This window comes from Pelobates fuscus, chromosome 3 (assembly GCF_036172605.1).
Source record: "Pelobates fuscus isolate aPelFus1 chromosome 3, aPelFus1.pri, whole genome shotgun sequence".
Taxonomy (NCBI): Eukaryota; Metazoa; Chordata; class Amphibia; order Anura; family Pelobatidae; genus Pelobates; species Pelobates fuscus.
Window position 1 is genome coordinate 373,888,227 of NC_086319.1, and position 26,369 is coordinate 373,914,595.

Consider the following 26,369-nt stretch of genomic DNA (forward strand, 5'->3'; position numbering starts at 1 on the left):
TTATTATTATAGGTAAGCAATGTCTACTGCACCACTCAGATCTATTATTTTAGTTACCCAATCAATAAAATCAATAAGATTAGTTTGGCATGATCTCCCTGAAGTAAACCCATGTTGTCTCTGATCTTGAAATCCATGTGATTTTAGATGTTCAACAATCCTATCCTTTGACATGGTTTCCATTACTTTCCCCACTACTGAAGTAAGGCTTACTGGCCTATAGTTGCCTGACTCCTCCCTATTACCTTTCTTGTGAATGGGCACAACTTTTGCTAACTTCCAATCTTCTGGGACTACTCCTGTTAACAATGATTGGTTAAATCATCCACTTCTCATCCATTAAGCTCAGTTCCTCTCTTCTATTTAATCGGTTTGTCTCACTCTATTTCTAACACTATTATCACTATCACATCACTCAATATCTTTGCTAGTATTAGCCTTGGTCTCCCACTCATGATCTCTTTTGGTCTCACACTCTCTTTCACTGATGATCTGTCAGTCTCACTATCTCGTGAATTAACTTATGGTCTCATACTACTCACCACTCTTCTACCTACCCACTCATATCTTTTTTTTTCACCTATATGTCTTTGAGTCAATCATAGTCTCTTTCTACTAAAACATGAACTCAGCTCACTGGTTCTCATTTGGCTTTGTCTAGACATTCCTGGTTGGCAGATTTCCCATTTGTGTGACGAAAACGATAGGAACGTCTAATACTTTTATAACTATATAGTCACAGTAAAATAAAACTGATTTATTCCATATACATATGGCAACACAAAAAGTTTGATTGGAGTCGAATTACATTAGTTTCACCCAAGATGAGGAACTGTGACTGTATATTAATTTTATGAATGTTTAATTAAACTTTTAGCGCTGACACATGTGCATATATATATGTACTGAATAAGCACCTTTAAGTTTGTAGGTATGTTTTCAGCCGCTTTTTATTTTATAGGGTTTATACACCAATCTTTTAACCAATTTTGATTAATATTTAAATTTCTATTTATTTATTGTTGTAAAATTGATCTATACTGTGTTGTTTTGAGATCACATCTAACCTCTGGTTTCTTTCCCCACAAGGTAACTGTGCTCATTTCCAAAAGGGAGGATGGTGGTATAATATGTGTGCTCACTCGAACCTCAACGGGGTGTGGTATAGGGGTGGCCATTACCGCAGCCGCTTCCAAGATGGCGTTTATTGGGCTGAATTTCGTGGTGGTGCTTATTCACTTAAAAAGGTTTCCATGTTAGTGAAACCCATTAAATAATTATTATAAAAAAAAAAAAAATCACCTTTCTATAGACTTTACATTCAACATTCTGTTATATATAATAATAATACAAAGAAACTTTAAAGTGATCATTTACATGCTGGGCTGTAAAATGATGCTAAGTACCCTAATGGACAAACTATTTGAAATGAAATTATCTGAAATTATATTGACAGATAATGAACAATCTATACTGTGTATTGCCAGCGAGTATCTTCGCACTGATAACAAATATTGATTATTTTTACACTGAAAATGAATATAATGTGCTGTATAATTTAGTGCTGTAGTATCTTAAACCTCATATTAGTCATAACTGCCTGTGTCCAGCATCTATACAAGACAAACACAACTTTTATTTTTTATTTTTTATATTTTGCTCCAAAACATGTTTTTTTTTTGTTCTTTTGTTTATAATTTATAAAAGCATTTAAAAAAAAAAACCATACAGAAAATTTGCAGTTTTAACACCATTTAAGACAAACTTTTAGTTTCCAAGAAAATTGTATATGGAGTACGAAAGCCAATCAGATTGACAAACTCCTTTGAAGCATGAAGCATGATGGGAATCCAAACATGGCATCTACAATGCTCTTTTTTTTTTTTTAACGTTCAAATTTCAACGAAAGAAGTCAATGTTAGAATTGGAATCAACAATATGAAAATGTTAAAGAGAACCAATCAGGAACGTATCTTGTGTGTAAATCACTGTATTCACTAGCAACATTTTGTGCAAAGTTACAAATTTGTATTAAACTGTATGTTTCTTTAATGTTGTATTCCTGGATGTGCGTTTTCCTAATGTAAGCACTGTCCTGGCTATGATGTCCTGCCAAAACCATTATCTAGGCTTGAAAACAAAGTAATGACTGTTTACTTTTAATGGCATATCACCTGATTGAAAGACGCAAAGTTATAAAATTAAGATTGTTCGGTTCATTTAGAGAAAATCTTTTAGAAATTGTGCACTCCTACACAAGTCGTAGGCTTGCAAACCATCATGGGAAATCACAACAGCTGGGCCACCTCTGCTATGAAACCTATGTAAGTAAAGGTCTGAGGAGCTTTTTATCAGGGCTGTTCAAAGGCACCACCACGTCAGTCAACTACAACTACCATGATGCTCTTCCAGACTGTAGTTTATCCCCTAGTTCCCATGAAATAAGAGATAAACCCAAAGTGGTTCCTCTAACTGTACTGAAATCTTAAAAACGTATAAGGCCTGATTAGATTTGGTGTTTTAGAAAAATGGTCCCATATACTGAATGATTGTGGTATGAAAAAATTTTTCTTCATAGTGACCAACAGGAGCTGATTCTCTGACAAACTTACAACAATGATTTGCGTACAGGTGCATGCTTAAACATAGAATGCTGATAACTTGTCCCTCTATATTGCACCATACACCTAGACCTAACAAAAACAATCACTTACAACCAGAGAGAAGATTGTGTCTCAAAGCTTTCCCACTGCATGCAGGTATTCACTATACCGAAAATCAATGAGGGTATATACAGGGGAAGCAGTAAGTCCTTTTCTGGTTTAATTATCCGAATCTTCTCTATCTTCATTTATATCATCCATGATGATATCATCCAAATCCCATTGTGTTAGGCTTCCTTGACTCAGGCAGGTAGCCACAGTCGACCCTGTACTGATATGAGGTTCACTGCCAAGCAACACTTTGCAGAGATTGTTCCTGGCCCGGCTCCTTGGGTGAACACAAAATAGGCCGATAACATGAGGTTCTGTTTGGAAACAGTGAAGAAAAACATTATTTGTTCAGCTCTAATTTTACCTGGTAATTTATTGTCGTCTACATCAGTGTTCTGCAACCTTTTAACACCCGCGGCCTTACGAAAAGAGGAGAAATATTTTGCGGACCGGCGTCAGCCAGAGATAAAAAACAATAGTAGGTGTGAGGGATGCAGTGTGTATGTGTGAGGGGTGTAGTGTGTGTGTGTGTGTGTGGGAGGGCAGTGTGTGTATTGGGGGCAGTGTGTGTATGGGGGGCCAGTGTGTGTGTATGGGGGCAGTGTGTGTGAGGGGTATAGTGTGTGTGTATGGACGGGTAGTGTGTGTGTATTGGGGCAGTGTGTGTGTGGGTATGGGAACAGTGTATGTATGGGAGGGCAGCGTGTGTATGGGGGAAGTGTGTGTGTGTGTGTGTATGGAGAGCAGTGTATGTGTGGGTTTGCAGTGTGTGTGTGTGGGGGGGGGGGCAGTGTGTGTGTTGGAGGGTAGATTAATAAATATATTTTTTTTTAATTAAAAAAAATATATTTTGATATCCCCCCTCCCTGCTTACCTTTTCCTGGGAGGGGGGACAGTACAAAGCAATCCCTGATGGTCCAAGTGGTAAGAGTGAACTCCAGCAGCTCAGGCTAGAGTTCACTTTTGCGAGATTCGGAGCATTATTCATATGATCATAGCACCAGGGAAATATTTCACGGCAATTGTGTGCCTCACTCTGTAGCAGTATAGTCGAGTGAAAGCTTTCGTGGACTGGCAATACATTCTTGCCGTGACGGCCATGGACCACCCGTTGATGCCACGCCCACAGATCTCATTCTTTCATGAGTACCACCTACATCTGATCTCACTCCATTACAAACCATTTTGTACTATCCATCAGTTGTCTAATTTTTTTGTACTTCCTATTTTGTTCGTTCTTTACTCCACCAGTCTGTTTTTCCCTCTTACTCTCATTGTCAGACGTTTTTAGCCTGTCCTTCACTTTATCTCTTTTATGAATTTCCTGTCCCTTCAACCTTTTTTACATATCCATTCTCCTCTTCTTTCCAACCCCCCTACTGTCTTTTTTTTGCAGTCATAATTAATCTTTCTTCCAAGTTTATGCCTGTTCTCTCCCGGTCTACCCAGCCAATACGTTCTCCTCCCATCTGCCCTTTTGAAACTTGTGCAAAACTATAAAAGTCACTAGTGGAATTCAACAGCTGATTAATTCGGATTTCAATTGTGACTCTCTCACTTTTAGAACTTTGGACCACTTTTGGGTTCATCAGTCTGCTCACCTTTTATCCACCAGTGTTATCTTTCCTAACCCTGGCATGCTGCCAATTGGTGATCCTGTTCTCTCCTGTTTCTTTTTATCATATGTCCCTTCAAGTCCTCTATCTCCTGGTTATTTAATTCCATCTATTTCCAGCCCCTCCATTTCTCACCCTTGCGGTTGTAACAATCCACAGCGTAGCAGCTGTGCTGGTTGCGAGATCGTGGACCAGTGTTCCTGCGTGGAGGAAGAATACGGCTGGGCATGGTGGCACTGCTACAGTTATAGCACGGAGAGGCCACCCCAAACTGCGCGTGTCCTCTGCCAGAGAGTGGAAAAAAAATCGGAAATTGGGAGATTCATGCTACATGACACAGTACAAAAGTTAATTTGGGCAGATATAGAAAACGTTCTGTAAAAATGCTAGGTATTCTGCACGTCCTGGGCGTTGGATGATACAAATTCCACATCCACAGCATATATAATAATATTGCATTTTTAGATTCATAAACACAGGCACACAGATGTTGAAACAAATAAAGAGTGCAGTCGTCCATGCATACAGATGCACACACAAACACATTCTCACACACATGCACGCTTTCAGAAAATTGAGCAGCAAACACATGCACATAATAAAATACACAGATATGCACAAGTATACACACACATGCACACAAAGAAGCATATATATATATAAAAGTATATATCATGAAATTTAAAAGACACAAACAATGAAGTTTTTGAACATTACAGTATATTTGAGGCATCAGCTAAGCACTGTTAGCCAATGAGCACGGCCCTGTATTTGGCAATTCTTAGATAAGGAAAGACATTCTGATTCTAATGTAGACGTCTGTAGTGGTTATGCCTTTTGGAGTGACCCTTTAACATCCAAGAGTGCTGGCCTGTTCCACGGCAGGCAAAGTTATTTGGAAAGAACATACTGAGATTAGTTTAACAAGACTAATTGATATATCTTACATTACAATTGTTTGTTATGGTTTCTGTTGCTCCATTTTTATCAACTCAGTTGTTTAATTAAACATGCATTAATTTTTTTTTGGCTTTTCATTGTACCACGTTTTACTATGATACTTTTTTATGATGTTCCACATTTACAAACTCAACCTATTTTACCAACTTTAACTATTTTCTACGCTGAATAAAACTTTTCAAGAGATTTTCAGAAAATGAAACAAGCGCCATACGTGAACAGGTGTATTCTAAGAAATGATCAGATGCACATAGATGGACTGATTGCAACTGCAAAAATACAAAACAAATAATGCATGTATTGAAAAAACACGGTTTATATGTTTTCATTATTATTAAAACGGCATTTCTATATTCATCACTAGTACCCACAAAGACACACTATACACCAACGCCAATCCACACACACACATACAAAAAAATAATAATAGATTGGTCAAAATTTAAGAGACGATGCTCAGAATCAAAGGGTAGTAGATGAGGACCACCACATGTGTCAAAAAGTTCTAAAGAAAAAAGAAGACAATGACAAAAGAAAAGTAGAAATGTAGGGAGTATAAGGTTGAAAGTAGGGGATGGATAGTAAATATTAAGTATGAGTTTTACTTGAATGAACGGTTACAGGCCATGCACTGGAACTCAGCTATTCCCCACATCTTGTCTCGGGGAATCGGGTCAAACTTTCTCTTGCATCTGTGGCATTTGGAAACCTACAAATATGACATGAAAACATTGTTGGAACACACACTCTGGCTTTGATTTCTTCGCTGTGAGTTATTATTATTGGTATTTACATAGTGCCAGCTTATTCCGCAGCGTTTCAAAATAAAAGGGGAATTTAATATATGAGACAATAACGAAATGTTACAGGAACAATAGGTAGATGAGCACCCTGCTCAAGCGAGCTTACAGCCTAGAGGAGGTGGGGCACAGAACACAAAACGAAGAAGTTAACATAACACATACAGAGCACAACCTATTTCTCAGCACAACTACCATTTATAAGTATGGGTTCAATATCACCACAAACCTGCTTTCTCTCTGGTACCCTACGCCACCACATTTTATCACAATCCTTGCAGGCAAACTGTCTGTCTTCAGAGGGAATGCGGTTCGCAGAAGCATTATCAAACATTCTTAAATTCCTCTCGGTTAGAGGAAGTTGTGTCAACTGCCTGGCAATGTCCTAGAGCCAAGAAATGTTTATACAATTATCATCAAGTTGATGGCATCACAAAGTGAATGAAAGTGATATAAATGAGATAAAGCGTGCACCCAACAGATTGTCCCAGGCTGTGTCACCTTATCACCCACGGATAGTGTGAGGAAATTTCATATCTCATATAAATCATATAGCCCCTTTGTTTGCGTCACTCTTTGATGGACTTAATAGACCCCATATCCCATAAATCCCTTCTCTCTGTGTCACCCTGTGGTTGAAGAGAAAAACTCCATGTCCCACAGATCTCTCCCCTTTCTATGTCAAATAACAGCGAGAGTAAAAACTTTCATGTAATATAATTTCGATTTAATTTCAGTCAAGCAATAAATGAAACACTTACCTATGATCTGCTTTCAGGATCTTAAAGGAACACTATACGGTCAGGAACACAAACATGTATTCCTGTCCCTACAGTGTTAAAACCACCATCTGCCCCCCCTGGCCCCTCATTTGCCTCCCTAAATATAGTAAAATCTTACTTGTATTCAAGTCTGCAGCTGCTGGCTCTTCCTGTCTGCCTGATGTCGGCTGAAATCATCAGAAGTGGTGGTCTGAGCTAATCACAATGCTTCTTCATAGGATTGGTTGAGACTGTCAAGGAGGCAGATCAGGGGCAGAGCCAGAACAAGTGCAACACAACCCCACCCAATCAGCATCTCCTCATAGAGATGAATTGAATCAATGCATCTCTATGAGGAAAGATCAGTGTCTGCATGCAGAGGGTGGAGACATTGAATGGGAGTGCTGCTCACTGCGCAGCACTGCCCCAGGAAGCACATCTAGCAGCCATCTGAGGAGTGGCCAGTGGAGATATCACTAGGCTGTAATGTAAACACTGCATTTTCTCTGAAAAAAACAGTGTTTACAGCAAAAAGGGGATGATTATAATCACCAGAACAAATACAATAAGCTATAGTTGTTCTGGTGACTATAGTTTCCCTTTAACATCAATAAATGGCAAAGCACAATACCTCACAGCCACAATAGATGGTGAACTTTACCTTGATGTCATTGTCTGTCGTTGTCTGTACCTATAGAGATAGATAATCATTTCATAAACATAAAAGCTTCTTTAATCATGGATATTAACAACGCAGAGTTAAACAAGAAATGTCTTACAAAAAAATTACTTACCTGTGGTGTGGTGTCATTGTTAATATTGTTAATGACATTCTAGAAAAATAAAATTTTAGAATTTTAGAAGTATTATTAACCCTCCTGTCCAGTAATATACCTTGCTACTCCTAGTACTCTATACAAAGGGCAGCACAGCATACCCCAAAACATCAATTGCAGACCATTCTAAGCTCTAATACAGAACTGCCCTACACAATAACACTTTCTATCCCATAAAGAACCTTTTTTATCCATGCACTCTCTTCCCCATATCAAAGCCTATTGACTTTTCCATCACATAACAAACAATGTGGAACTTTTACTTCATGATATTACTGCTTAACTTCTTACCCTTTCTATCCCATGCCAAAACCTCCTGCCCTACGCTACCCCTTCATGCCCATGCCATAACCTTCAACCGTATACTACCAATCAACTTAATTCCTCATAGTGATACTCATTTTCCCTATGCCATAGCCTCCTTCTCTATGCTTCCTTTCTTCCCCATGCCATAACCTCCTGCCCGATGCTATCCATCTGACCCATGCCATAGCCTCCTTCTCTCTGCTTCCCTTCTTCCCCATGCCATAACCTCCTGCCCTATGCTATCCATCTGCCCCATGCCATACCCTCCTGCACTATGCTTCCCTTCTTCCCCATGCCATAGCCTCCTTCTCTATGCTTCCCTTCTTCCCCATGCCATAGCCTCCTGCCCTATGCTATCCATCTGCCCCATGCCATACCCTCCTGCACTATGCTTCCCTTCTTCCCCATGCCATAGCCTCCTTCTCTATGCTATCCATCTTCCCCATGCCATAGCCTCCTGCCCTATGCTATCCATCTGCCCCATGCCATACCCTCCTGCACTATGCTTCCCTTCTTCCCCATGCCATAGCCTCCTTCTCTATGCTTCCCTTCTTCCCCATGCCATAGCCTCCTGCCCTATGCTATCCATCTGCCCCATGCCATACCCTCCTGCACTATGCTTCCCTTCTTCCCCATGCCATAGCCTCCTTCTCTATGCTTCCCTTCTTCCCCATGCCATAGCCTCCTGCCCTATGCTATCCATCTTCCCCATGCCATAGCCTCCTGCACTATGCTTCCCTTCTTCCCCATGCCATAGCCTCCTGCCCTATGCTATCCATCTTCCCCATGCCATAGCCTCCTGCCCTATGCTTCCCTTCTTCCCCATGCCATAGCCTCCTGCCCTATGCTATCCATCTTCCCCATGCCATAGCCTCCTGCCCTATGCTTCCCTTCTTCCCCATGCCATAGCCTCCTGCCCTATGCTATCCATCTTCCCCATGCCATAGCCTCCTGCCCTATGCTTCCCTTCTTCCCCATGCCATAGCCTCCTGCCCTATGCTATCCATCTTCCCCATGCCATAGCCTCCTGCCCACTGTGCGTCTGACTTTCTCCACTATAAATTTATGCTGCGCTCATACTGCTTTGCTCTTTCCTCTGCAAAAGGAAATTACTTCAATACTCTCATAACCACACTCTCCTGCAAACCCAAAAGACTATTTCACACATTTAACTCTCTTCTTCACCCTATCGTTCCTCCTCCACCTACTAACTTGACCGCCTCAGACTTTGCAACTGACTTCACTGATAAGATCTCTACATCTCTTCTTCTTCCCCTAACCTCACTCCCTCTGCTGTTCTATGTTCATTCACACCAGGTACAGCGGAAAAGGTTTCTGCTTTGCTCCAGTCCTACCCTTTTTCCCCATGCCATAACCTTTTGCCCTATGTTACCCTTCCCCATGCCATAACCTCCTGCCCTATGCTATCAATCTTCCCCATGCCATAACCTCCTGCCCTATGCTATCAATCTTCCCCATGCCATATCCTTCTGACCCTGGCTCCCCCTCTCCCCTTGCAATAACTTTCTAACACATGCTTCACCTTCTCCATGTCATAACCTTCTGCCATTTGCAGCATTCCATATAATTGTGTCTTTCTAACCTATAAAAATAGTTGCCATTGAGCTGCCACCTCTATCCCATAACAAACATTGCTGCCACTTCTATTCCATAACAATTAGTGGTGTCAGCTCTACCCATAACACGCAATCTTTCTGCTTCCATTATATAGCACGTTCTTCCAGATTTGTGAAGAATGGCCCCTTCTGCCACATTTGAATGAGCAGTCCCTTCTACCCTATAAACATTTTTTTTACACCTGCTACCGCATAATATACTTTACTGTGTCCATTCTTTAAAAAAAAAACACTGCTGCCTTTTCTAACCTATAATAAGGATGCCTTCCTCAGTACCAGATAAAAATCTTTGCTGCCCCTATCGCCGATAACAAGTATTGCTGCCCCTATCGCCGATAACAAGTATTGCTGTCCCTTTACCCGATAACAAGCACTACTGCCCCTTTAGATAACAAGCCTTTTCTTTTCATAATAAACAGCCTTCACCCCATAAAACGCTTTAGTCCTCTAAAAACATCACTTCTCCTTCTGCCCTTTCCGTCATTATTATTATTATTATTTTATTATTTATATAGCGCCATCAGATTCCGTAGCGCTGTACAATGGGGGATAACACTATAACCCTTTCTGCTATCTCTAGTCTGTCACAAACACTATTGCTTTTCTACTACCAAAACAATTGCCCCTGTCCTTTACCCCAATGATAATCACTAATGCCCCTTAACCCCATGGTAAGCACTGCTTCCTTTCTTAGAACATAACAACTTGCACTACTCCTTCAACCCCATCACAAAAATGCTGTCCTTTCCACATTATACTTCCCCTTTTATCCTATAACAAACATGTATTTATAATATTACTCATTAAACATGTGCACTTGTTGCACTCTCTCTTCAATCGTCCATAATGGAACCCCTTTCGATTCGTTGTTGGACTGATCACTCAATTAAAAAAAAAACTAAAGAGGTTCTATGTCGGCCAAATCGATTCATTGCCAAAATGTTCTACCAACTAATAAACAATGTTGTATATATCTTACCATTGCAGCAATGTCATTTCTTAAACTGTTAATCTCGTCAGGACCAATAGCTAGATAAAAATATACATAACAGTGTTACTCAGCAGGGCAGCTGGATACATGTCGATAGAGTACAGAGAACAACAAACAGAGTATGTCAGAGAGTGGAGCAAAAGGTGCAGCATTGTCTCTGCATGAAGGTAGAAATGGTAGTACTGTTTTAGGGCAGCAGTGCTTTTTAGGGGGCGCAATATGTGTTTGGGGTAGAAGGAGCTGAGCTGGAGTTATTTGTTTTTACAATATGGAATCGATAGGACTTCCACACCACTTCTTTTCCCCAATTCCCAGGAGATTAAACTAACAAATAAAACCCTATGGGTATAATTACAAGGGTGGCTTACAAACTCCCTCATGCCTTAGCCTGTCGTGTCCGGGTACGTTTACTAAACAGGGAGAAGCCAGTGGCTGCTCAATGTCATAAAAGATTATATTGTCATAATACAATATAGAGGATTTTGTCAGGGAAGCCATGACTTTATTGGGCATGTCCCATTATTTAACCTACGTCGCGTGCATTGGACTGGTGTAAGACTTCCAGCCACCTCCTTCCTGAAAGACTAAATTACCCTTCCAGGCTGTACTCTTACCACCATTAGCCGGGGTAGCCCAAAGCATTGCCCCAGGGACTTTCACAACAGAGAGTGCCTGACTAGGAGCTACTCAAATATCACGTGGAACTATAGATCAGATCGCGGGTGTGCAACAGTCTGGTCAAACGTCATCAGGGTAGTCCTCAGCCCCAAGACCACTTTTTAGAAGGGGCATCAGGGAGGCAGAAGCACATAAAACGACACCTTGGACTTAAGAGAGTTCCCATTCACATACCCGCTAGAAGCTAGAATAGGTGACCGGGACTTATAAACAAACGGTCTGGATTTGAGAATAGCGGCAGCCTGGTAAAACTCGGGCACAGATTCATCGATAACGTTGCTTTTTGGACAGTATGGGCATGCGGTCACCAGTTTTAAAATTGTGTATAGCATGTGAGGATATGTCAGGGCTTGACAAATTTGCTTGGAATCTAGGAGCCAGCAAATAAAGTTAGGAGCCAATCCTTAACCCCTTAAGGACCAAACCTCTGGAATAAAAGGGAATCATGACATGTCACACATGTCATGTGTCCTTAAGGGGTTAAAGGGACGCTATAGTCATCAGAACCACTAAAGCTTAATGTATAGTATACAGCTTAATGTAGTTGTTCTTGTGTCTATAACCTGTCCCTGCACATTTTTCCGTTGCAGCTTATTTTCTGATTAAAACTGCATAGGAGGGAAAAGTTGCAATGCTTTTCTCTTGCTATGCAATTTCAGGCAGAGCACTCTGGTCTTTGGCTTGTCCCCCCATTTTTATAATTAGAGACCCAACCTGGGGGGCTGGGAGGACAACGACTGTCAACCATTCTTATAATTAAGTGGGGATCATGTGGCCCTCCACAGGATTTTATTTCGCACTGAACTAAGCGTGTTAGTAATTAACCCATTGTGGGGAGGAAGAGGATGTAGCTCCCTTCTTGTAATTGGAGAAATACAGAATGGACATGGACGAATTGTCGTTCGTGTTCATTTTGTTTTCCGGTAATTTCATCTTTACTGCAAATATCTTAGCAGCCTTGTTACAAGAGGAAAACTTTCAGCCTATGAAGAACTATCTTGCAGGAACTTCCCGTATCCAGCTGGACATATCCACTCGGTTGACCAAAGTTCCCTTGCAAAGTGGAGAAGTATATTCAGGAACTAACAGTCCATGTCTACCTGGTGGTCCCTTGAATCCTGTATAATGCCCACCGACCTGGTTACAGCCCCATAACCTTTAAGGACCATGTACCAAACAATTATAGAGGCATGCCATGAAGAAGCAGTTGTATTTATGAGACTGGAAAATGCACTAGTATATGAAATAGGGATCTAGAGGATGAAGTGTTTGTTTTGGGCTTTATAGGACAGAATTATATTTTATGGATAAAAGGGGGAGAGGTGTTTTTAATGATGTAGGAGGATAAGAATCCATTGTGTATATCAGAGACTAGAAGGGACAAAGCAAAGCTCTTACCATCAAGTTCATCCTTGCACATAATGATGTATCGACACACTTGGTCGTGGTTGTTAACAAAATTTCTCATTAGCAAAACTGCCTTCTCCACTGAAATTTTGCCATAAAATTTCTCTCGCAAGCGGCGAACACTTTTCTCCAGCTAGACAAGAAAAATAAACTACCGTGAGAGATGATATCTGTAAACTGACACATATTACAGACAGGTATTACGGGCAACAATGAGAGAAGATTTGCATGAAGTTAAGTTTATATTGATCCTATTATATGATGCAGTATAGGGAGTTACAGGGAAAGGTAATAGGACGAGTTATAGGAAGAGGTTATATAGAGTCATAGGAGGAGTTATAGAGAGAGGATATATGGAGTAATAGAAGGAGGTATAGGGAGAGGTTATATATAGTGATCTCCCGAACGGTTCGCTGGCGAATAGTTCCTGGTGAACATAGCTTGTTCGCGTTCGCCACGGCGGGCGAACATATGCGATGTTCGGTCGGCCCCCTATTCGTCATCATTGAGCAAACTTTGACCCTGTACCTCACAGTCAGCAGACACATTCCAGCCAATCAGCAGCAGACCCTCCCACCTCCTGGACAGCATCCATTATAGATTTATTCTGAAGCTGCATTCTTAGTGAGAGGAGGGGCAGTGTAGCTGCTGCTTATATAATAGGGGAGTTGATAGCTAGGCTAGTGTATTCAGTGTCCACTACAGTCCTGAAGGACTCATCTGATCTCTGCTGTAAGGACAGCACCCCAAAAAGCCCTTTTTAGGGCTAGAACATCAGTCTGCTTTTTTTTTTTCCTGTGTAATCTAATTGCAGTTGCCTGCCTGCCAGTGTGTGTATCAGGCTCACAGTGTATACTGTGCCCACTTGCCCAGTGCCACCACTCATATCTGGTGTCACAATAGCTTGCATTTAAAAAAAAAAAAAACTTTTTGGACTGTAATATAATAGCAGTCAGTTTCCTTCAAACATGTGTGTTTCAGGGCCTTCCAGAGCACAGTGTCACACCAGTGCAACTCATATCTGGTGTAACAGTAGTGTACATTTAAAAAAAAAATAATTTTGACTGTAATAGATTGAATAGCAGTTAGTTGTCTGCCAGCGTGTGTGTCAGGCTCACAGCATATACTGTGCCCACTTGCCCAGTGCCACCACTCATATCTGGTGTCACAATAGCTTGCATTTAACAAAAAAAAACTTTTTGGACTTTAATATAATAGCAGTCAGTTTCCTTCACACGTGTGCGTTTCAGGGCCTGCCAGGGCACAGTGTCACACCAGTGCAACTCATATCTGGTGTAACAGTAGTGTACATTTAAAAAAAATAAAAAATTTGATAGATAGATTGAATAGCAGTTAGTTGTCTGCAAGCGTGTGTGTCAGGCCTACAGCGTCTACTCTGCCAACTTCTGCCAGTGCACAGTGCCACTCATATCTGTTGTCACAGTAGCTTGCACGCATAGTACCACTAATCGAAAAAAAATGACAGGCAGAGGCAGGCCACCCCGCAGGGGCCGACGTGGTCGTGGTGCTGTGATTCCCTTTGGCCCTAGAATAATGCCCAGTGTTCAGAGGCCACGTACCCTGAACTCGAAAAGTTCTGAGGACATAGTTGACTGGCTAACACAGGACACCCAATCTTCTACAGCTTCCGCTCGGAACCTTGACGCACCATCCTCCTCCAGCTTAGCTTCGGGCACCTCTCAAGTTACCACTCGCCCACCTGCCGCCACTAGCACCACAGCCGCTTCACTTGGTATGTCAGAGGAGTTATTTACACATCAGTTGGTAGAAATGAGTGATGCGCAAGCATTATTGCCAGAGGATGTAGATAACAGGGATATGTCTCAGTCAGGCAGCATTACACACATGGACATACGGTGTGATGATGATGATGATGTTGTACCCGCTGCTGCTTCCTTTGCTGAGTTGTCAGATACAAGTGAAGCGGTTGATGATGACGATGCGTCCGTGGATATCACGTGGGTGCCCGCTAGAACAGAAGAAGAACAGGGGGAAAGTTCAGATGGGGAGACAGAGAGGAGGAGGAGGAGACGAGTTGGAAGCAGGGGGAGGTCGTCGCAAGGAGCTAGTGGCACAGTCAGACAGCATGCATCGGCACCCGGGGTCAGCCACACAGCACGCCAATCAACGCATGCTGTTGCCACCACCAGAATGCCGTCATTGCAGAGCTCAGCAGTGTGGCATTTTTTTTGTGTGTCTGCCTCTGACAACAGCGATGCCATTTGTAACCTGTGCCAAAAAAAAACTGAGTCGTGGGAAGTCCAACACCCACCTAGGTACAACTGCTTTGGGAAGGCACATGATCGCACATCACAAACGCCTATGGGATCAACACATGAGTACAAGCAGAACACAAACTCAAAGCTGCCATCCTCCTCCTGGTCCAGCATCTTCAGCCACGTCAACCACTGCTGTCCTCCTTGCCCCCTCTCAACCATCTGCCACTACGTTTCTCGCCTTGAGCAGTTCCTGCTCATCTGCCCACAGTCAGGTGTCTGTCAAGGACATGTTTGAGCGTAAGAAGCCAATGTCACAAAGTCACTCCCTTGCCCGGCGTCTGACAGCTGGCTTGACTGAACTCTTAGCCCGCCAGCTTTTACCATACAAGTTGGAGGAGTCTGAGGCGTTCAAAAAATTTGTAGCTATTGGGACACCGCAGTGGAAGGTACCCGGCCGAAATTTCTTTGCACAAAAGGCAATCCCCAACCTGTACTCGATTGTGCAAAAGGAAGTAATGGCATGTCTGTCACACAGTGTTGGGGCAAGGGTCCATCTGACCACTGATACCTGGTCTGCAAAGCATGGTCAGGGCAGGTATATCACCTACACTGCGCATTGGGCAAACCTGCTGACGGCTGCCAAGCATGGAATGCGTGGCTCTGCAGAGGAGTTGGTGACACCGCCACGACTTGCAGGCAGGCCTGCTGCCACCTCCTCTACTCCTCCTACTCCATCCTCTTTCATAACCTCCTCGGCTGAGTCCTCTTCTGCTGCTGCGTCTTGCTCCACATCAACGGACCCCCCCCCCCCCCAGCTCCCCAGGTACTATTCCACATCCCGGATACGGCAGTGTCACGCCGTCTTTGGGTTGACTTGCCTGAAAGCAGAGAGAGTCACACCGGACCAGCACTCCTGTCCGCCCTGAACGCACAGGTGGATCAGTGGCTGACTCCGCACCAACTGGAGATCGGCCAAGTGGTTTGTGACAACGGAAGAAATGTGTTGGCGGCATTGAATTTGGGCAAGTTGACACATGTGCCGTGCATGGCACATGTGTGTAATCTGATCGTACAACGCTTTGTGCTTAAGTACCCAGGCTTACAGGACGTCCTGAAGCAGGCCAGGAAGGTGTGTGGCCATTTCAGGCGTTCCTACACGGCCATGGTGCACTTTTCAGATATCCAGCGGCGAAACAACATGCCAGTGAGGCGCTTGATTTGCGACAGCCCGACACGTTGGAATTCAACACTCCTAATGTTCGACCGCCTGCTCCAACAAGAAAAAGCCGTTAACGAGTATTTGTATGACCAGGGTGCTAGGACAGCCTCTGGGGAGCTGGGAATTTTTTTGCCACGTTACTGGACGCTCATGCGCAATGCCTGTAGGCTCATGTGTCCTTTTGAGGAGGTGACAAACCAAGTCAGTCGCACCGAAGGCACCATCAGTGACATCATACCATTTGTTTTCTTCGTGGAGCGTGCCCTGAGAAGAGTGCTGGATCAGGCCATAGATGAGCGTGAAAAGGAAGAGAAAGAGTTGTGGTTACCATCACCACCAGAAACAGCCTTATCAGCATCGCTTGCTGGACCTGCGGCAACGCTGGAAGAGGATTGTGAGGAAGAGGAGTCAGAGGAGAAATGTGGCTTTGAGGAGGAGGAGGAAGACCAACCACAACAGGCATCCCAGGGTGCTCGTTGTCACCTATCTGGTACCCGTGGTGTTGTACATGGCTGGGGGGAAGAACATACCTTCAGTGAGATCACTGAGGACGAGGAACGGAACATGAGTAGCTCGGCATCCAACCTTGTGCAAATGGGGTCTTTCATGCTGTCGTGCCTGTTGAGGGACCCTTGTATAAAAAAGCTGAAGGAGAATGACCTGTACTGGGTGTCCACGCTACTAGACCCCCGGTATAAGCAGAAAGTGCCTGAAATGTTACCAAATTACCGCAAGTCGGAAAGGATGCAGCAGTTCCAAAATAAAATTACAAAGTATGCTTTACACAGCGTATAAAGGTGATGTCACAGCACAACGGGAATCTAACAGGTGAAGAGGTGAAAGTAATCCTCCTCCTCCCACAACTACGCCGGCAAGGACAGGACGCTTTACAGACGTGTTGTTGATGGAGGACATGCCGAGCTTTTTAAGTCCTACGCATCGCCACAGCCCTTCGGGGTCCACCCACAGAGAATGACTCGACCGACAGGTAGCAGACTACCTTGCCTTAACTGCAGATATCGACACTCTGAGGAGCGATGAACCCCTTGACTACTGGGTGTGCAGGCTTGACCTGTGGCCTGAGCTATCCCAATTTGCGATAGAACTTCTGGCCTGCCCCGCTTCAAGTGTCCTGTCAGAAAGGACCTTCAGTGCAGCAGGAGGTATTGTCACTGAGAAGAGAAGTCGCCTAGGTCAAAAAAGTCTAGATTACCTCACCTTTATTAAGATGAATGAGGGATGGATCCCAAAGGGACTGACAGTGGGCAATACATTCGACTAAAAAAGGCCTGATGAGGGGGACTACTTAACACACCACTCCTATCTGGTGGCACATTAGATAACATGTGTAGTGCCCCAAATTTGAAGTAGGAGGACCAACTGATAGGAATAGTACTACTTAACACACCTTATAATAACGCAGAGAGAGGCAACGCAGAGAGAGGAGTCTGAAGAAGAGGAGTCAGAGGAGGAAGGTGGCTTTGAGGAGGTGGAAGACCAAACACAGCAGGCGTCCCAAGGGGCTTGTTGTCACCTTTCGGGGACCCTTGGTGTTGTACGTGGCTGGGTGGAGTAAGAGACCTTCAATGACATTAGTGAGGACAAGGAACGGGACATAGCTAGCTTGGTATCCAACCTTGTGCAAATGGGGAGTTTGCGGTTGTACAAACAGACTGTTTGCGGTTGTTTGCGGTGCGTTAAACGGGGAGTTTGGTCTGTCACTGTGAAGCAGGCGTAACCCTTACACTACCTGATAGATACAACATCATACCTGATGTTTTAAAGCACGTTATTCCAAACAATTTAGGAATGTTAGGTGATTTATGCCCTTTATGGATTAAAACCAGACTCTGCATCAACTATGTAATTTTCCATGGGAGTTTTGCCATGGATCCCCCTCCGGCATGCCACAGTCCAGGTGTTAGTCCCCTTGAAACAACTTTTCCATCACTATTGTGGCCAGAAAGAGTCCCTGTGGGTTTTAAAATTTGCCTGCCTATTAAAGTCTATGGCGGTTCGCCCGGTTCGCGAACATTTGCAGAAGTTTGCGTTCGCCGTTCACGAGCAGAAAATTTTATGTTCACGACATCACTAGTTATATAGAGAGGTTATATAGAGTAATAGGAGGAGTTATAGGGTGAGGTTATATGGAGTAATAGGAAGAGGTTATATAGAGTAATAGGAGGAATTATAGGGAGAGGGTATATGGAGTAATAGGAGGAGTTATAGAGAGAGGTTATATGGAGTAATAGGAGGAAATTGTTTTATTGAACAAAGCAGAAGGACAAAGTCCTAGGAGACAAATATGAAAATTTCTATTATATCAAACATCAAAGTTAATGAGAAATTCAATATAAAATAAGATAAGTAAGGGAAGAGCCAAAAACTCTGACCTGTCTGCTGAAGGAGCAGTAAAGAAAGAGGGGGAGGAGCCTTATCTCTGTGAATACTATGCTTCCTATTGCATTTTGATTGGTTAATGTTTTCACTTTTCTTTACTGCTGTGTGAGTTAGTAAAGAGAGTTTAATGCAAAATACGAAGCCTCCTGTCATGTGGTAAAATTACAAAACAATGTTCAGTGTATCAAAAACATATACAAAAATACAATTAAAAACAGAATGTCATATCTATATTTTTCCAATAATCTGTAGTTTGTTCCTTTACATATACATCTTTTATGTCTTTAATTATCCGATTAATCACAGAATCTGTTGTTAAAATTATTTGTTTGGATGATTTTAGACACCTCGCTTGCCATAAATGATATATTACAATACAATTAATTACATATAAAGTGCATTTGTTAATCTTATCTGCCCATTTGAAAGCTCCATATACTAATTCAGCATATGACTGTCCTTTAAAATTGGAAATTTTAAGAAGTATGGACATTTCTGTCTATATTGCTAAACTGAAGGGACAGTCACACAGAAAATGAGACATTGTTTCTAATATCCCTGAACATTCTTCCCTCGGACAATTTCGTTCCTCAAGTTTTTTAAATTTCAAATTAGATCGAACGTATAATTTTCCTTGAACACTGAGCCAAATAACATCTCTCAATTTAACTGGTATTCTCGTGCTAGTAACATTCGGAATGGCTTTTTTCATTAAGGTATTAGGGCAGTCTTTTAAAACCGGCTGGGCACTATAGTGCTTATTTAACAGAACATGATATAATTGTTTTCTATCTAGCCCAGTGATATCTTCATATGAAATTTGCCATCTCAGCAACAACTTTATACATTGCTGAGCATATAGAGAGCAATGTTTAACTTTGCCAGACAATCTTTTGATCTTTACACCTCTTGTCCAAACTCTAACAAAGTAATTAATCTGTTTTTTATATATTCTACCAGATTTAAGAATGGTATATTTATTGGTAGGTGAACCACCCCATAGAAAGTGTGACGTTTCAGCTCATACAATAAGGCTCTGCTGAGCCGAAACGTCGCACTTTGCCTGCGTTTATTCCTTTTGAATACATACACAGATCGTCATACAGAGACATATGTCTCTGTATGACGGTCTGTGTATGTACACAGGATGGCTAAAAGATAGATCCCCCTCTGTCGTGCAACTTCAACAATGCTTTGAAAGCTGGGGCTCTACCGATTCCCACATTCAGATAGACAGACGCACAGATACACACACACATACACACAAACACTGACAGACATACAGATAAACACATACACAATGATAGACATACACAAACACACACTAACAGACACATAGATACACACTGACAGACATACAGATACACACATACACAATGATAGACATACACAAAGACACACTAACAGACAGACATACACACACACACACACACTGACAGACATTTAGAGTGTGTCAGTGTGTGATAAAGCCACAACTTCTGTCTGGAACTGGAGATTGATGGACACTGTAGCCTGTTTTGTGAGTGGGATAGCTTTTATGTTTTTCCAGATACCATCTGATTTTGTCCTATGCAAAATCTCCCAAAACATATCCAAGTTCTGCATCAGTTTAAAACTAATGTCAAATTGTCTTGATCCAGGAAAGTGAATAAATGCAAATATTTCACTTGCAGAAAAACCCATGAATTCCATTAAGAGTTTGCGACCAATGAATATTCTGTCTGGAATGTCAGATTCTGGTCCTGTGAACAACAGGCGCACTGCATTCTTCCGCTTAGATACATCTCCCCTTGATCTTGCTACATTTGAAAACAAATTCCCGCTTGCTGCAGGTTGCTGTACATTTACCTGGGAGCTGCTCTGTATGCTGGTTCCTATTGCCATTTTAGTACCCGAATCCAGTCCATGTTTTAGTCCTACTGCATTGCTAGAACCAGTTCCAGATTGCAGATGTCTATCTGGTGATTTCTCTAGATTCTGCTTTGCTGTGGAATTCCTGCTTTGTGTGGTATCTCCTGCAATGCTTACACCAAGAGGTTTTTGAAAATCACTTTCTTTCTCTTGATCTGTTTCTTTCTCAATAAGTCTTTCCACAACACGCTTTATGCTCCTAGATCTCAGCTTATGGACAGTTATTTCATTTGAACATTCAGGTATGGCAATGCTGAGGGCTGCTGGTTTAATGCACCCAGGTGAACTCTCAGGTTTACATTCAGCAGCAGCCTCTCCTGTTTGAGCAGGTAAAGTCACTGGGCACATTTTATCACTTAATTTCTCATTACCCCTACTTGCTTGTCTTTAAGGGGTTGTGCTGGTACCTTCTTAATCCTTAATGGGTTTAACTTTTGCATTTTATAAAATTTTCTTTCCTCACCTTTTATTGCACTTTTCAGTTTTTCAATGTTTTCCTCTTTTACATCCATTGCCGTTTGTAGGGAGTTGATCTCCTCCTGGATCTGATCAATCTGCTGCAGTAAACCTGTTCTCTCAGATTCCTGGGTTACTTCATCCACTTTCTTCACCAAATCTTGCTTCTGTTTGTGCAAATCATCATACATTGCACATAAAGTCTGATAATTAGCAGAAGCATCTCAAAGTCTTTTGTCCAAAACCGTCAAAGCTTTACTAATTAAACTTTCCTTAAAATGTCTGCTTTCGTTTGTTTGGGCTTCTTGGCCTTCCAACATCTCCAGGCCTGGGACTAGAGCAGGACTAGTATCCAGATCACCAACACTCCCCCCTGGGTCTGAGGCCATCCTCAGTCCCCCTACAGGAGCTCCAACACATAGGAGTTATAGGGAGAGGTTATATGGAGTAATAGGAGGAGTTATAGGGAGAGGTTATATGGAGTAATAGGAGGAGTTATAGGGAGAGGTTATATGGAGTAATAGGAGGAGTTATAGAGAGAGGTTATATGGAGTAATAGGAGGAGTTATAGAGAGGTTATATATAGTAATAGGAGGAGTTATAGGGAGAGGTTATATGGAGTAATAGGAGGAGTTATAGAGAGAGGTTATATGGAGTAATAGGAGGAGTTATAGGGAGAGGTTATATGGAGTAATAGGATGAGTTATACGGGGAGGTTATATGGAGTAATAGAGAGAGGTTATAGAGAGAGGTTATATGGAGTAATAGGAGGAGTTATGGAGAGAGATTATATGCAGTAATAGGATGAGTTATAGAGAGAGTTTATATGGAGTAATAGGAGGAGTTATAGAGAGAGGTTATATTGAGTAATAGGAGGAGTTATAGGGAGAGGTTATATGGAGTAATAGGAGGAGTTATGGAGAGAGATTATATGCAGTAATAGGATGAGTTATAGAGAGAGGTTATATGGAGTAATAGGAGGAGTTATGGAGAGAGATTATATGCAGTAATAGGATGAGTTATAGAGAGAGGTTATATGCAGTAATTTGAGGAGTTTAGGGAGAGGAGGAGTTATAGAAAGAGGTTATATGGAGTAATAGGAGGAGTTAAAGGGAGAGGTTATATTGAGTAATAGAAGGAGTTATAGAGAGAGGTTATATTGAGTAATAGGAGGAGTTATAGGCAGAGGTTATATGGAGTAATAGGAGGAGTTATAGGCAGAGGTTATATGGAGTAATAGGAGGAGTTATAGGCAGAGGTTATATGGAGTAATAGGAGGAGATATAGAGAGATGTTATATGGAGTAATAGGAGGAGTTATAGAGAGATATTATATGGAGTAATATGAGGAGTTATAGAGAGAGGTTATATGGAGTAATAGGAGGAGTTATAGGGAGAGGTTATATGGAGTCATAGGAGGAGTTATAGAAAGAGGTTATATGGAGTAATAGGAGGAGTTATAGAAAGAGGTTATATGGAGTCATAGGAGGAGTTATAGGGAGAGGTTATATGGAGTTATAGGGAGAGGTTATATGGAGTTATAAGGAGAGGTTATATGGAGTAATTTGAGGAGTTATAGGGAGAGGTTATATGGAGTCATAGGAGGAGTTATAGAAAGAGGTTATATGGAGTAATTGGAGGAAATTTTTTATTACATTTTCTAACAACAAATTACAAAACAATGTTCAGTGTATCAAAAACATATACAAAAATACAATTAAAAACAGAATGTCATATCTATATTTTTCCAATAATCTGTAGTTTGTTCTTTTACATATACATCTTTTATGTCTTTGATTATCCGATTAATCACAGAATCTGTTGTTACAATTATTTGTTTGGATGATTTTAAACACCTCGCTTGCCATAAATGATATATTACAATACAATTAATTACATATAAAGTGCATTTGTTAATCTTGTCTGCCCATTTGAAGGCTCCATATACTAATTCAGCATATGACTGTCCTTTAAAATGGGATATTTTAAGAAGTATGGACATTTCTGTCCATATTGCTAAACTGAAGGGACAGTCACACAGAAAATGAGACATTGTTTCTAATATCCCTGAACATTCTTCTCTCGGACAATTTCGTTCCTCTAGTTTTTTAAATTTCAAATTGGATCGAACGTATAATTTTCCTTGAAAACTAAGCCAAGTAACATTTCTCAATTTAACTGGTATTCTCGTGCTAGTAACATTCTGAATGGCTTTTTTCATTAAGGTATTAGGGCAGTCTTTTAAAACCAGCTGGGCACTATAGTACTTATTTAACAGAACATGATATAATTGTTTTCTATCTAGCCCAGTAATATCTTCATATGAAATTTGCCATCTCAGCAACAACTTTATACATTGCTGAGCATATAGAGAGCAATGTTTAACTTTACCAGACAATCTTTTGATCTTTACACCTCTTGCCCAAACTCTAACAAAGTGATTAATCTGGTTTTTATACAAGACTCCCCATAAATCTGTCCTACCAGATTTAAAAAAACTTAAATTCTTGGTTATAAACAAGAGATTGTAAAAAAGTTCAGGACACAACATGCCTAATCCTCCATCTTTCCTATGGAGATATGAAATGTTACGTTTAACAATATTTAAACGATTTCCCCATATTAGCTGGAACAACAAACCACCGGTTATCTTAACCACTAAATTATCAGGTAATGGAAAGACAAAACTAGTATAAATAAAAATGGGAAATAAAAATCGTTTGATAGCTTGAATTTTCTTTTGGTAAGACCATTTCCAATTTTTCCATTTGTGTATTTTATCTGAGAATATTTTTAATTTATCATCCCAGTTTCTCTGGGCAATGTCTTCTACACATCCAAATGTAATACCCAACACTTTGATTGTTTCATCTTTTCTTTTAAAAGGGATTTGAAAAGCTTCTACATTCTCCCCCAGCCACAATGCTTCACTTTTCTCCATATTAACCATAGAGTTTGAAATTTGAGAGTAACTTTTAAGTTCTCTTTGTAACAATTGGTTATCTACTTCTGATTTCAAAAAAACAGAAATATCATCTGCATAAGCACAAACTTTGACCCTCTCGGAAACACCTTCTACTTTCACTTCCAAACCTTCAAAATTATGGTTTCCTTTTATTTTTCTTAATAGAGGGTCAATGCTAAAAACATAAAGCAAAGGACTTATAGGACAACCCTGACGAACTCCAGACTCAACCTGAAAAGGGTCTCCCAAACTACCATTAATTAAAGGGAAACATATTGCTTCTTTATAGAGTATTTTCAACCATTTAGTAAAAGTATCAGGAATGCCATATCTCCGTAAAGTCTCAAATAAAAATTCATGGTGTACTCGGTCAAATGCTTTGGTTTGGTCTAGCCCTACCAAATAAATACCTTCTCTCTGCTGCTTAGCGTATTCTACCACCTCTCTTATTAGCAACAGTGTATCTTGTATGCTACGATTCTTAACTGCACACGACTGACATGGACTTACCAAAATTTCAGCCACTGCACTAAGCCTTATAAACATGACTTTTGCAAGAATTTTGTAATCGGTATTCAATAATGATAACGGACGCCAGTTCTTTAGCTCATTTAAATTACCACTTTTAAATAAAAGTACCAAGACTGAGGCATACTGTGAGGATGGCAACTGTCCCAGAGTTAGCACTTCGTTATATAGCACTACAAGGTCCGTTACCAAAAGATCTAAAAACACTTTATAAAACTCTGCACTTATTCCATCCAATCCTGGACTTTTCTTCCCAACTAATGATTGAATGCTATTTCTAACTTCTTCCTCTGTTATAGGTTTAACCATGATCTCAGCATCCACTGCATTTAATACCGGATTATCAACATCTTGCAAATATTTAAAAATATTTTCATTTGCGATAGGCTGTCTTGCAAACAATTGCTTATAGTATTTTGTGACAATATTTAAAATGTCCTTACTTTCTGTTTGTGTTTCACCATCTTGATCTACCAGTCCTGCCATGGCTTTCTTACATACTCTTTCCTTACACGCTTGAAAAGGATCTGGGGCTGTGAAACCCCAACTATCAAATTCATTTTCAGCTTTTAGAGAGATCATACGGTCATATTGGAGTTTTTCATTTTATCCTTAACTTGATCAATGCTATTTGAATTCACAGTCTCACCATTATTGACCAAGGAATATAATCTACTAAGTCTAAGTCTTAGGGCAAGATATTGCATATATTGCAGATTTCCTTCTTTTCTAGCTTTTGATTTAAAAAAACTTTTAATATCTTTTTTTATTTGTTCCCACCAACTCGACATCGTGTCGTATAAGCACTGCGTGGTTTTTCGATCTTCATAAAAAGCAATGAATTCATGCTTTACATTTTCATTATCAAGTATTGTTGAGTTTAGTTTCCAGATACCTTTCCCATATGTTATTCCTTCCTTTACCTTTAAGGACAGACTAATCATATCATGATCTGAAAATTCTACCAAGACTAGATTATATCTAAAAGATGAAGTTTGATTTTTTACATAAAGTCTATCTATACGACTTGCCCACCTCCCTTTATGATATGTAAATCCTCGCTGTGTAGGATAATTATATTTAAAAGTATCAATCAGACCAGCTTGACTGATCAGATTTTTTAGAAAATTTTCATCATATTTTAAATTTTTATAATTACTATTTCGATATTCATTATTTACCACACAGTTAAAATCACCCCCCATAATTAACACTTTGGATGTGAAACAATATGGTTTTACACTTAAAAACAACACTTTCTTCCTACCTGCTCTTATCTGAGGAGCGTATATATTAATTATTCGATATCTCACATCATTAAGTGTAAAATCTAACAAAAGACATCTACCTGCAACAATTTCCACTATCCGATCAATTTTAAAATCACAATTCTTAAACAAAATACCCACCCCATCATAACTTTCCAGTCCAAATGACCAATAAGATGGGCCCATTGTCCATTCTCTTTTTGCACAAAAAACCTGACTATTATTTCTTAATCGTCTCCTGTAATAAACACACATCAAATGATTGTTCTTTCAGAAAAGTATAGAGTAAGTCTCTTCTCTCTTTTAATCTCAAACTGTTAACATTAAGCGAGCACATATGTAAAGTCATGAAATCCAAGGAGACTCAGCGCTTCTTTTTTACTGCTCCTATATTGTCACCCTGAGATCCCCATCGCTTTATTGAAACAGAGGCAGTTGCTTCTTCTTCACACATCAACTGCAATTCCTCTGTGGATCGCCTTTTCCAGAGAGATCCTTCACTCTGTTTAAACTCCATGGCATCTTCACTAGGTTCGTCCAGGATAGCATAGCGACCAGCGGTTATTTCAAATGATGAAAGCATCGGAGGAGGTTTTTGTGACTCACAAGAACCTGGATATTTTAATTTCTTCTTGCGCTTTCCTTGCACCAACTGAAATTCTTCATTGTTTTTTTCT

The 26,369-nt window shown here is 40.8% G+C and overlaps 2 protein-coding genes across 2 annotated transcripts in view; one reads left to right on the forward strand and one right to left on the reverse strand.

The window, feature by feature from the left end:
• The window catches only part of ANGPTL6 (angiopoietin like 6), a 31,191-nt gene extending 29,832 nt beyond the window's left edge, over positions 1 to 1,359 (forward strand). The window contains exon 6 of the mRNA XM_063445924.1: positions 1,090 to 1,359. Coding sequence (XP_063301994.1) covers positions 1,090 to 1,277 — 188 coding nt within the window. The 3' untranslated portion in view covers positions 1,278 to 1,359. The remainder of the gene's footprint in view (positions 1 to 1,089) is intronic.
• A 386-nt stretch (positions 1,360 to 1,745) lies between these two features.
• Positions 1,746 to 26,369, reverse strand: part of SHFL (shiftless antiviral inhibitor of ribosomal frameshifting) — a 34,026-nt gene continuing 9,402 nt past the window's right edge. Inside the window, exons 2-9 of the mRNA XM_063449457.1 lie at positions 12,698 to 12,839; positions 10,610 to 10,659; positions 7,646 to 7,684; positions 7,513 to 7,542; positions 6,320 to 6,475; positions 5,896 to 5,999; positions 4,466 to 4,614; positions 1,746 to 3,028 (exon numbers count right to left, since the gene is read on the reverse strand). Of these exons, the coding sequence (XP_063305527.1) occupies positions 2,823 to 3,028; positions 4,466 to 4,614; positions 5,896 to 5,999; positions 6,320 to 6,475; positions 7,513 to 7,542; positions 7,646 to 7,684; positions 10,610 to 10,659; positions 12,698 to 12,839 (876 nt within the window). The 3' untranslated portion in view covers positions 1,746 to 2,822. The remainder of the gene's footprint in view (positions 3,029 to 4,465; positions 4,615 to 5,895; positions 6,000 to 6,319; positions 6,476 to 7,512; positions 7,543 to 7,645; positions 7,685 to 10,609; positions 10,660 to 12,697; positions 12,840 to 26,369) is intronic.